General features: G+C 53.1%; 1 protein-coding gene across 4 annotated transcripts in view; it reads right to left on the bottom strand.

Annotated features, from left to right (window-relative positions):
- Positions 1-1018: 1018 nt before the first annotated feature.
- OSBPL10 (oxysterol binding protein like 10) overlaps positions 1019-13177 on the bottom strand; it is a 308456-nt gene continuing 296297 nt past the window's right edge. For all 4 annotated transcript variants that reach the window (XM_043443183.1, XM_043443184.1, XM_043443182.1 and 1 more), the window contains 4 exons: positions 10137-10323; positions 7995-8177; positions 4561-4714; positions 1019-2346 (listed from right to left, as the gene is read on the bottom strand). In XM_043443183.1, coding sequence (XP_043299118.1) covers positions 2302-2346; positions 4561-4714; positions 7995-8177; positions 10137-10323 — 569 coding nt within the window. In that variant the 3' untranslated portion in view covers positions 1019-2301. The remainder of the gene's footprint in view (positions 2347-4560; positions 4715-7994; positions 8178-10136; positions 10324-13177) is intronic.

Raw genomic sequence — 13177 nt, 5'->3', positions numbered from 1 at the left:
AATTAGATTTGGCAATAATTTCTTGGATTTGATATCCAAAGCACAAGATGAGCCACGCGGGAAGCCCAGGAAAAAACTGGACTTCATGAAAGTTAAATACTCGTGTGCATCAAAGGACAGTTATCAACAGAGTGAAAAGTCACCCCACAGAATGGGAGGAAACATTTGCAAATCATGCACATTAACAATATAGAAAAGAACGCAATTAGAAACTGCTCAAAGGACTTTAACAGACGTTTCTCCAGAAGATACACAAATGGTCAAGAAATAGATGGGAAAGACGGTCAACATCACTAAAAATCATTAGGGAAATGCAAGTCAAACCCACAATGAGATAACTCTTCACACCCATTAGGATGATTGTTGTAAAAACAATGCAATTCTGCAGAGGCACAAAGGTGGCTTTCAAGGTGTGGACAAACAGGTCTCTTTCCCCAGGCAGTGGGTACATGGGTGTTTATAAATATTCCTGAAACTGTAATATGCTTTTTGTAATTCTTTATATGATGTTTCACAATATTTTAAAAGGCAAAATGAACCACCCCCCATGACCAAAAAAAAAAAGAAAAGTGATGGATCTCCATTTTTTACCTCCCAGATAGTTTATGCCCTGGTGTAAGACGGGAAAACCTAAAAACACACGGTGATTACTTTGCAGTCTCCTCACTATAGATTTCCCTCTCAAAATATATCTATTCTGCTTTCCCTCTCAGAAATAAAATGATTCCACTTTCTCCTTCTAGATGTCTTAAGACAATGAACCAGAACAGGCTTACCTTATCATTTTGCCTGGTAAGTCACTTCTCAAAACAAGACCATTCCCTGATATAAGTTAAATTTTCTTATGAACTTATCAGAAAATATCCATATATGATGTTTAATGTGTTTAAAACACTGTTTTGATGGAAATATAATGGCTGTTCACATCAAATGAACACTAATCAATAAAAGATGAGTTCATGCAGAGCCACCAATTCCAACAGAACTTTGGAATCCCTGAAAATCAAGCACAGACACGCAGATAAGTAGAGTATTTAATCGAAATATATTTGTCTAATGTCTACAAAGTGTGAACAATTGGTCTTAAGAAAGCAGACGAAAGGCACAGAATTCGTATTACTACAGAGAAGCATTCATGCTACTGGATTGTATAAATATTCTCAGAGTGGCACAGTAAAAAATAAATTAAGCATTGAGCAAAGATCAAATACTTCATTTTCTCCTTGCTTTATATTCTGGTCATGTCTTGACCTCATTTGTAAAGGCTGAAGACTGGAACTGAACTGAAACCATGGAACACTTAGGCAGGCTGTATGGATGTTTTAATCACAGTGGTTTCCTTGCAGAGTTTGGGTCAAACAAGAGAGGGAGATGTGCTTAAAAAAAAAAAAAATTCACTGGGTATTCTTTTCTCTTTCCCCAAACGAAATACAAGGCTGTGGTAGTGCATGTTTGTATGTGCATGCGTATATCTCACTTCTAAAGCCCTTTTTCCAAAGATAAAAGTAGTGAAGTCTCCACAGGACTTGTTTTCTACCATGAAAGCAGCAGCTTCTGAAAACTATGCCTAGCACTTTGAGCATAAGAAATCATCAGAAAGCTTCTGGGGCAAGGACGTGGGAGGACCATCCCAAGGCAGGCCTGGCTGTGGGCTCTCCCAGGGGGCGCTCCATCCGGGAAGGCTCCAGCCTACACCTTTAACAGCTTCCTACCAACTCCCCATCCCGCAGGAGATGCAGATGATCTGTCTTGAGCATGGACAAACAAACAACGAAGTTGGGGGCAGAGTGGGAATCACAGCCATGATGTGAAGTGGCAGCCAGCCACCTTCCACCAGACGGATGGCAGTCCGGCCACGCCCGTTCACCTTCGTCTGGACAGGACTTGTCGACTGGAGAATACTTTGTAAGTGCAAAACATTTTTTGGCAAAAGTGAAAACTAGAAAACTTGAAACCTCATTGATTAAAAGGAGCTCATAATCACCCACATCGCTGTTGGTAAGTGCGGTGCTTCCGTGTGTAGTGATACCCAGCAGACAGAGCGCATGCGTGTGAACAGACGGTGTGCGGGGAGCTCTGCACACAGACACATGTGCACACGCAAGCCCACATGGCTCTTGAATAAGCTCGATCCCACGGCAGAGTCTGGGGGCGCATCGTTCACAACAGAATCTCTCTCTCAGGTACCGCGTCTTGAGTGTTCTCGGGTGGTCTCAGGGAAGACCCGCAGAACCTTGATACCGTACCACTTTAATTCCTACAAAATCAGGGCTATTTCTGAAAGCTCTGCCTCTCCAACCATCAGTGTGCCTTCCACAGGGGGTTGAAGTACACCCAGCCGTCACCCTGCAAGAGACAGGAGGACTCGTCAATACGTGGGGACTGTCGGCGAGGCGAGGGCAGAAGCAAAGGGGTCCTCCCTGCCCAGCCCCGAGGACCCTGTGGAGCAGCGCTGGCTCCCACCAGCCTGTGCCCCTGCCTCGCTCCCCACGGCGCACAGCCCAGCCACGCTGCTGGTCTCACCAACCCTCCTGGCGCCCCCGGGACCTTCGCATCTGCCACTTCAGGAGGAAACCCCACGAAATGACCAAAACAACACAGAGGCGGCGGACGGCCTGTCTGGCTTCCATCAAGGAAGATTAATTGGCCCCAAAAGAAAAAGCACCTTGAAACGGCAGGACAGGAGGGAAAAAAAGGACGGTATTTGGATGAACGGACAAGAAAGAGAAAACACAAGGGCCTGAGCAGGAGGAGCCTGCCCAGGGCAATGACTTTACAGCTGGCTAAAGGCCACAGCAGGCGGCAGCCCCGGGAGACGACACCAGTCACACACGGCACCAGTGAGGAAAAGCCGAGGCTCCCAGTGGCGTGGGGCCCGGCGCCCGCCTAGAGGAGCCTACTGCTCGGCAACCAGGCTGGGGTGGTCTGTATCCTTCAGGTGTCCTCAAACCTCCGTTAGAAACTGACTGGCTTTTAGTACACCCTCTAGGGGGAAAAGAATGGGGCTTGCTGTCATTTTACTTCTTCACGTGCAGCGTTCCACAGAAGCCAAGCCACACAGCTGTCTCTGGGAGACGATATCTAGCTCACAGTCGGATCCTGGGGGATCCCGTAATAGTTACTTTGATGTGTCGATGTGACCAGCCCCGAGTTAAGTTTTGTTTCTGAGTCTGAGGGTAAGGGTGTTTCTGGAGGAGGGTGGCATGGGTGGGGTGCGGTAGATACCCTGCCCCCGTGCGGGGGAGGGGATAACCCCATCTCCCCCGGCCGGAGTGGAACCGAAGGTGGAGGAGGTAAGGATCGGCCTTGTCTGTCCTGCCTCACTCATCTGGACTTCTGCCCTTGAGCAGAGGTTCACACCATCAACTCACCGGGTCTCAGGCTTTGGAGTGAATAAACCACTGGCTTTCCCGCAGTTCCAGCTTGCAACCCACAGATCTCGTAGCTTTGCAGCCTCCACCATCTCATCATAAATCTACATGAACTCCTATCTCCTGTTGGTTCTGTGCTGTTTCCCTGGAGAACCCTAATATAGAGTCACCTGCCCTGGGCAAGCCCTCCAGACAAGGACCCGCTCAGTGTCCCCAGGCAGGCTTCCTGTCTCAGGCAGCGGCCAACCGTGACGCCAACGCTCAGCCCACAGCCCTGGCTGCAGCCTCTGGGGGGTGGTCCCAGCCCACCTGATGGTCACCCTCTCTCCCTGCAGCCTTCCGGCTACTCGGGGTCATGCTTCCACGGAGCGCAAGTCAGACCCCGCCAGCACCCGGACAGGGACAGTCCAGACAGACTGCCACTGGCCCTCAGCATTTAAACCTTTCAAGATTCCTCAACACCAGCTGAGTATCTGATCTCCCACAGAAATGCCGATTTCTGGCTTCTCGTGAAGAACTGGGTCATCGGCCTGTGATGGCCTGGAGGTGAGTAGCATCCACCCCTTCAGGTACAGACTGGGGTCTGTCTGGTCCCCACCGGCCTGTTTCTCATTGATTGTCTCAGACTCCTGACCCCCTGCCTGAAAAACTGTGGCTCCTGCACTTTTGTTGTTTCCAATTATGTTCTCAGGATGCTGCCCAGCTGCGCCACAAAGATTGGGCACGCGGCGCTTTGACCAGCAGGTGGGCAGGGTGCTGGGTCGGGGAAGTGGTTTCCCCAGGATTCATGGTGACCTGGGACAACCCTCCCCCACCCCCCACCAGTCTCTCCCTCCAAGTCCATTCCACTGGCCCCACAGGAGGCAAAGCTCTAAAGAGGTGCTTGTCATAGGAAGGTCCCAACCTCCCCAGGTGAGGAGGTGGGCTGGGCCAGCCTTTCCCACTAATTTGCTATAGAAGGCAGAGCAGCAGGTCTGCGATCTCTGTTAAGCCGACGCGTCCCGAGCCGCGGCCCCCAAGTGCACCTCCCCACCGGCAGGGGCGCTCCTCCACGGGAAACGTGAGGGCAGCCGGCACTCAGGGCCCTGGGGCCGCGGCCGCGGTGCCCGGTCCTCCCCCGCCCTCCCTGCCCGGCCCGCGGCCGTGACGGACAGCCCGCCCACCCCGCCCCGGACGCCGGCCGGGTCACCTCCTGGATGAAGTACTTGGGCCGCCAGGGCGCGCGGAGGTTCTCCCGCTTCCGCTCCTCCGCCCGCTGCTTCTCCTCCAGCCGCCGCTTCTGCTCGGTGGCCGCCTCCATGTCCCCTAGGCGCAGGCACTGGGTCACCTCCCGCCAGAGGTTCCTGGGGGAACACGGGGGGCACAGTTAGCAGTCAGGCAGGGCCAGCGGCCGAGGCTGCGGTCCCGGCGAGGAAGGCCCGGAGCCCCATCTGCACCCAACTCTGAATCCCCTCTGCCCTCCCGGGCTCTGAGAGCCCAGGGACCAGTCTAGGGGTGACGGGAGGAATCCCGCTGCTCCCTGCAGACAGAATCCACGCAGACCCTGCCACGCGGTGGGCACCTCGTTTATAGGCAGTTTACATTAACTCATCATCACAACACCCCAGTGACACAGACGTGATGTTAGGACCCCATCCTAAAGCAGAGAAAACAAGACCCCCACCAAGCGCAGCCAGCTGCCCGAGTTCAGCAAGTTGATGGATGTAAACAGTGGCTGCTCCCGCAGGGGAACCCCATACTAGGAGTTACAGACACTGGAGGATCCACCACCTTCCGGTGTCTACACGCAGACTCATTCATTCATTCGTTTACTGGAGAAGCCATCGGCTTCCCTCCTCAGGAAACACCTCCCCCCAGTCCCACCCTGTGCTGGAGCTGAGTTGGGGGGGGGGGGGGGAACCCGCATTTAGGTGAAGGGGACACTTCTTCACTTTCTCATATCAGGACCCGCCCAGATCTGCACAAAAGAAACGGCAGGCTTCTCCGCGGTGAGCACGCCCTCCCTGGCCTGGGGGACACGGATACCTCTGCAGCAGGCTGAGCACAGGAGCCCTGTTAGCTCCTAGGCCAGGGAGTCAGCGGCGGAGCGGCCGAGCCGGCCAAGGCGGCAGCCCTCCTGGGGAATCCAAGTCCAGACGGGAGCTGGGCTCAGGCTGCAGAGGCCAGACTGCCCGCCCCGCTCACTGCCCCACCGCACAAAGCGCTGGGGACAGTGGCGTCCCGGCTCCCAGCGCACACAGGAGAAAGCTCTGGAGCGGGGCAGGAAGCCAGGTCCAAGCGGGCTCCCAGCCCTCGCTCTTTCTACCGCACCCTGAGAGCTTAGAGGGGAAGAGGTGGACTCAAAGAGGAAAGGGGGCTGGGAAACAGACAGGGCGGGCTGGTCGCTGCCTCACACTGGCTTTTCCATTGCCCCCACCTTCAACACACATCTCGTGCAGACGGAACGACCGGGTGCCCGGACATCCAGGGTGGGGGTGCTCCCAGGACAGGACTTCCCCTGACAAGTCCCATCATAGGATAGCGGCCTCAAAACTAGAGGGCAGAGAGCCCCCGCGGCTGGTGAGCAAGGAGCCAGCCCACTTCAAGGCCTCAGCCCCTTCATTCACAGGCTCCACCTGGAGCCCCTTGGAGGGGCAAGCCAGGGCTCGCCGGGGAAGGCACTGAATTTCAGGCCAAAACGCAGGGCAGAAAAGCCTCCAGGGCTGGGAGGGTAGGAGCAGGTCAGCGTGAAAAGCAAAAAGGAAGCCCAGGGGAGCCCTTACGGAGAGCAGGGAGGTCCTGGAGGCCTGGCCACGGAGCACGCAGGCCAGGCTCGGGGCATCGTGAGCACGCTGACGGGGGTGGCTGATGAAAAGCAGCTTCTCTTCCCACAACGGGGTAGGGGTTCCCTGCCATGGGGCAGGTGGGGGCTGGGCCCCTATGGGGCCGAGGCCACCAGGCGGGCCTTCCTTGGCCTCCGCAGGTGGGGCCTGGCTGGCCTGCGTGTAAGCGGGCTCAGGTGCTCCGAACGGCAGGCACCGCACCTCTGGGCCATTCCCACCACGGGAAACAAGGTGGGCGGCTGGGTTTGCCGACGGCCCAGCTCCAGGTGGCAGGGAGTCCACGTGTGTGAGACAAGAAGCGTCAACCCTCGCCCCTCTCCCGTTCCACACTCCATCCCCTATCCGCTCTGCTCCAGGCAGGGGCCTGAGCTCCTGGCTCCAAGAGGCTTCCTAAGGACCGGCTAAGGCATGGACATCCTCGGAAGCTCAGCCCACGGGAATCACAGTTTGGTGATCCACAGCCACGCCAGAAACAACTGGGGCTGTGACAGGGGGCCGCAGGGCTCCTGACTGGGGGGAGGCGTCATCAGAGGCCACGTGGGCAGGGGTCACATCCCATCACGGCTCACTGGGCTGGGTTTATGCCCTCCCAACACGGGGAAGGTTACACTCTCATCAACGGGCACCAGTGGACGACTCCTAGCTCAAAGCCAGATTTCCAGGACACCGCAGCCCTCTTTCTAGCAAACTCGGTGACAACGTATGATTTACACATACTGGTATCCCTGGCTTCATTTCCACATAATAAACACTTTTCCAATTTGGTGGCAAACTCTTCTGGTCATGGCAAACCCTTTCACGGGATCATCTGTGATTTCATGTTAATCCCACGTCATCTTTCTATAGAGCAGCATGCTTTTCAATAAGAGCAGGAGCCAGCAAACGTTCTCCTGTGAGGGCCAGAGAGCCAACATTTTAGGCTTTGCAGGCCATGTGGTCTTGGTCACTACCATTTCACTAGTATTGTCGCAAGACGGTGGCCACAAACAAGATGCAAACAGGTGAACACGGCGGTGTTCCCGCAAAATTTTACAAAAATTGTTTACAAGGTGCGATCTGGCCTGTGGGGCAAACTTGGCTGAACTCCTGGATTAAAAATTTTTAATTGCACATTTCCAGAAGATTCTGCTTCTATACCTGCATAAACATCACGTTAAGTGACTGCAGAATATTCATGTGACAGAGTGGATTCTCCTTTACTCACTTAACCTGTTTTCTCCAAATCACTGCACTGTTAGATGGTTTCTGTTTGTTGTTTAACGAAAAAAACATACCCAAATTTCATTTTTAAAACCTTTTGTGAATTGAAGGAGTCTCCCTTACATGAGATTCCCAGAAGCGACTACAAGATAAAGGAGAAGTCACGAATTTAAAGCTACTGGTCCCTGCAGCGAACCTGGCACCTTCCTGCATAAGACACAGAGTGTCAGTTTTATCACAGTTTTGCCAGCACAGAATTTTTTTAAATTATGTTGCTAATCTGGTAAGAAGAAAAAGTATCTCATTGCTTAATTGCATGGTTTTTTGATCACGAACATCTCTCTGTACTTAACTTAGTGATTACATAACAGACCAGCAGAGCTGACAACTTCTTATAAGACAGGCAGTAAAGTCCGGGCGGGCTGTCTTCACATTCTGCCCTACGATCGCAGAACAACTAAACTGAAAGCGACAACCAGTCTATTCGTAAGTGACACCCAGAGGATAGCGTTAAAGGAATCAGAGCATGATTCTGGCCCCGTCCCCTGGGACGTCCTCTCTGCCAGGGTCACGTGCTGGGACAGCAAAGCTTGGCCCCCACCTGGACTCCATGGGGCCCTGCTTCTCCAGGGGGCGGATCTTCTTGGGGTACACGGGCAGTGTGGTCGTGTCGATGACCTTGGTCTCCCCGTTGTTGTAGGTGAACTCCAGGGACCCGTTCCACTCCCCATGGGCTTTGCACACGATGGTGTTGGTGGGATTGTGCTTCACTTCTGCTGTGACCCTGAGTGAACGAAGAGTGCCGTGAACACACTGTGAGTCTATCAGAGCACAGACTGACTTCTAAAGGTATGCTCACATGGGCAGATTTTTTTTTTTATGGGGCTGCTCTTTTGCTCAAAGACTAGCTCTTAAAATGTAATCTAACATCCTTGAGCAGATAAGGAAAGCATCAGTGGGCAAACAGGTAGATCTGAATAAAGTCTAAGGATACAGCAATGTTAACTGCTTAGTTTTTGTTAATTGAAGTATACTTAATTTACAATATTGTGTTAGTTTCAAGAAAATAGTGGTTCATATAGTTACACACACATACATGAACATGTATATATATTTTTCAGATTCTTTTCATTTATAGGTTATAAGACACTGAGTCCCCTGTGCTATACAGTAGGTCCTTGTTGTTTACCTGTTTTATATAAAGTATGTATTTGTTAATCCCAAAGTCCTAATTTATCCCCTCCTCAGTCTTCTCAGTTTGTTTTCAATTAATATTGTTTTATTGATTTTTGACAACAAATTAGGCAGTTTAAAATTATACATGCTTTACTGATCTTTATTGTGAGTTCTTTAGTTGAATCTCATTAATTTCTTAGTTTTAATAAACATGCAAAGGTTTTGCAAAATGTTATTATTGGGGTGGAAATCACCCTTCTTCCTCAAATCGCACCTAACAGTGTACATTCTGGGACCTCTCTGGCAGTCCAGTGGTTAAAATTCCACACTTCCAGGGCAAGGTGGTAGGTTCAACCCTGGTGGAACTATGGTCGTTGGTCAGGGAACTAGATCCTACATGCTGTGGGGTGCGGCCAAAAATTCTGTTTTTTTAGTAATAATAGTAATAGTGCACATCTCAACCACCAGAAGAACGTAAGAGTCTCAGGAGCACTTTTCAATCACTAAACGAGGGCGACTCCCTGCAGCCTGGTTTACAAGGGTCCCGGTGGAGGTGTGCGGCCTCTCGCCTCGCCCACCCAGCCCGGGAATCAGGGGCTCAGCTCTTGGGGAAGGCAGAGCCCACTCCCTCTCCCTAGGAGCCTGCTGCGGGCAGAACAACACAGCAGGAATGAGAGGTGGAGGAGCCCAGGTCCTCTTTTCCTAGAGGCCACACTCCGGATGAACATGGAGTTTCTGAACACAGACCTGGAAGCACTCCCCCTGAGCCTGGACACGGCGGGGGCCCAGGGCGCACCCAGGACTCTCTGGCGGATCCTGTGGGAAGGGCGTCTGTGCTGTGCTGGTCACGCTTCAACAATGGGCTCGCCACGGGGGAGACACCCGGTTTGCAGCCCTTCCGTGAATTCCTTCCCTGCCCCAACCTTGGCGGATCTCAAGCCACCAGGCGGGATGAGGGGCCACAGAGCTGGGGAGAGACACACACAGTTGGCTCTTAGGAGCCGATGTGTCCAGCCTGAAACGGCCAGGAGGGCATCCACTGTCCGGGGGACACTCCAACACCCCTAAGGGAACGCCACCCAGGACAGCTTTCCAAGGGAAAGGTAAAAGATGGGGGCTTGCTTATCTGGTGATCTGCTCCAAAGGGGGAGAGTCTTAAAGCCAGAACCAAGAAAACGAGGTGACGCTCCACTCCAACAGCGGCCGTCTCCTTCCACGTCTTAAGGCATGCTTCCTAGGTTCCCAAAGGACAGAAACAGTCCTGCTCTCAAAGACACGGGACTCAGGGTGTTGCGTGGAGCTCATGGGCCAACTGTGTCAGAACAGGTCAGGCGGAGGCCTGGGGAGTGAGAGGTGACAATGACCCCAGAAGCCCTGATCTCCGCACCTCGCCGGACTGGGAAGGGGTCAGAGCTCTCCCCCGGAGACCCGTCATCTGAAAAGGACGCGTTAACTGGAGTTTGATCATCAACGCATCTCCCAGCTGGAACCCAGGCTTCGGATGGAGAGAAGGGACCTGGGGCCTCATGATCAGATGGACCCGGGGCCGGCCCTGGCCGCCGCCTACCTGTGGACCTTGCCCCCGTAGAAAGGCTTCGTGTGGAAGGTGACGGTGGCCGAGTAGCCGGTCTTGGCGCAGGTGATGCTGACTTTGCCTCCGAGCTCCACCCATGGGATGGTGAGGATGGACCGGGCATAGGCGCTGGGCAGGGTGAACACATACTCCTCCCCGTGCTCCAGGAGCCGCAGCACACCTGGGGGCAGACGGCGCGTCAGGCTCGCCACGCCGCACAGAGGGCGGCTGCTGAGACCCAGCGGGGCCCTGAAGGGCTCCGTGGCCCCCCCCGCTCCTCATCGGCAAGACTCCAGCCCCCTGGACCTTCCCGGAGGTCCAAAGGGCAAATCCGAACAGCTGCTAACCAAGAAAGGAGCAGCCGCACTACTGACTACAGCCAGGACCCGCAGACAACCTACACGTCCACCGATGGATGGATGGACTACAGAGGTGTGGTACACGTGTACAGTGGAGTATCGGCCATAAAAAAGAGTGAAACTGAGTCATTCAGAGAGATGTGGACAGACCTAGAGTCTGTCGTACGGAGTGAAGTCAGTCAGAAAGAGAAAAACAAATACCATATATTAACACACATACATGGAATCTAGAAAAACAGCGCAGATGGACCTAGTTCCAGGGCAGGAGTAGAGCCACAGACGTAGAGAGGAGACATGTGGATCCTGCACACAGCCTCGTCTTGTCAGCAAGCCCACCCTTGAACTACTGAACTCCTCATCCCATCCTCCTGGGTTGGGACACACCGTTTGGAGGCCAGGAACCCACCATGGGCTCTTCTACCTCACCCAGAACTTGGCCTCTGAGATTTGATTTGGCACCAGGGCATAGAAGCTGGGCGTGCAGCGTCACTGGGGCCCAGAAGGTGCAAAGATGAGAAACCAAACCCGCTCCTGCCACGGACGTCACGCCTCCCGCTTCCGCAAAGGCCAGCTGCCTACCTGCCGCTCCTCTGTGTACCGTCCTCTGCTGCGTGTCAGGCACCCAGAACACACAGCGAACCAGACTGACGCATTCTCTGCCCTCAAGAAGGTGAAAAGAAAGGTGGGTGTGACTGAGGGGCCAGCAGAACCATGACTGTGATGAGGAGGCAAGGGGAGGAGCTGACCTGGCAGGACAGACTTCCCTGGGGAAGGGACACAGGAGCTGGGCTAAGGGCTGAGTGGGGGAGGGCGGGAGGGGAAAGTCTCAGGTTGGGGAAGGCATGTGCAAAGGCCCTGTGGTGGGAAGCAGCCAGGTGAGCACGGGGTGGGGGTGACGGGGGCTGAGAAAAGGCCCCTGGGGGAGAAAGGGAGGCTGCTCGGTCTACAGGGGCCAGACTGCATCTTTAAACTTCGAAAAAGCCTGCTAAAGAGTTCTGCCTTTATTCTGAGGACAAGAGACAACCTCAAAGGTTCTCAGGAAGTTAGCAATCAGAGTGCATTGCTTCTGCCACCACCTAAGGGAGCCCACCCTGGAAGCTGAGCACTAGACTTGGAGAGCTCTGATCCTCTTGCAAATGATGTGGGGTTCTCTCTTTTTCTAGGGGAAAGAACGATAGTTTGGATCAAGTTCTCAAAGGCCGCTGTGACCACGGCTGCACGCACCATCTCCCCGGGCTGCTAGATGGCGGGAGCATCACTGTCCAGCTCCCGCCTGCTGCGCTCCCCCACCGAGGCCCAGCACCTCCCTGCCTGGCAGAGGCCTGGGAACCGGCAGGATGGGCTTCCTGAGGTTCGCTCCATGTGAGAGCCTTCCCGGCCTCCCACCCCACCTGGGGCTCTGCTTCCTGTAGAAGTGCCCTCCAAGCTCCACTCCTGTCCACGCTGGCCTGGCAACGGGCAAGGTGTGCTTCAGCCGGATCCACGCGACCAGGAACATCAGTGACGTCCCCTCCCTGGACCTCTGGTTCCTCCACCGGGAAGAATAAGGAGGCTCAGTGCACCCTGGGGACCCTTTCTGGCTGCCTGGGGCTCCGGCCTTCACAACTACTCACTGAGCATTCCTCAGTGAGAGTGAAGAAATGAAAACTCAGTTGGCACTTCTCTCTGAGGCTAGATAAGCATCTAAGTCAACAGGCCTAGGTTCTACTCAGCCATGAAAAGAATAAAATCACATTTTCAGCAACACGGATAAAACTAGAGATGATCACACTACGTGAAGTAGGCCAAACAGAGAAAGACAAATACCACATGGTACCACTGATATATGGGGTCTCAACTACGACACAAATGAACTTATCTACCAAACAGAACTTATCTGTGAAACACTCTGCTTATTTAACTTATATGCAGAATACACTGTGAGAAATGCCAGGCGAAATATCAACAATCTCAGATGACACCACTCTAAAGACAGAAAGCAAAGAGGATCTAAAGAGCCTCTTGATAAGGGTGAAAGAGGAGAGTGAAAAACGCTTAAAACTCGACATTCAAAAAACTAAGATCATGGCATCTGGTCCTATCACTTCATGGCAAATAGATGGGGAAACAATGGAAATGGTGAGAAACTTTATTTTCTTGGGCTCCAAAATCACTGCAGATAGTGACTGCAGCCATGAAATTAAAAGATGCTTGCGGCGTGGAAGAAAAGCATTGACAAACCTAGAGAGCATATTAACAAGCAGAGGCATCACTTTGCTAACAAAGGTCCATTTAGTCAGAGCTATGGTTTTTCCAGTAGTCATGTACAGATGTGAGAGTTGGACCATAAAGAAGTCTGAGTGCCGAAAAATTGATGCTTTCAAATTGTGGTGCTGGAGAAGATTCTCGAGAGTTCCTTGGACAACAAGGAGATCAAACCAGTCAATCCTAAAGGAAATCAACCCTGACTATTCATTGGAAGGACTGATGCTGAAGTTGACGATCCAATATTTTGGCCACCTGATGCGAAAAGCCAACTCACTGGAAAAGACCCTGATGCTCATGGGAAACACTGAGGGCAGGAGGAGAAGGGGACGACAGAGAAGAAGATGGTTGGATGGCATCACTGACTCAATGGACATTCTTTGAGCAAACTCCAGGAGATGGTGAAGGATAGGGAAGCCTGGCGTGCTGCAG

This window comes from Cervus canadensis, chromosome 22 (assembly GCF_019320065.1).
Source record: "Cervus canadensis isolate Bull #8, Minnesota chromosome 22, ASM1932006v1, whole genome shotgun sequence".
In the NCBI taxonomy this organism is placed as follows: domain Eukaryota; kingdom Metazoa; phylum Chordata; class Mammalia; order Artiodactyla; family Cervidae; genus Cervus; species Cervus canadensis.
This window is presented reverse-complemented; position numbering and strand designations above follow the sequence as displayed.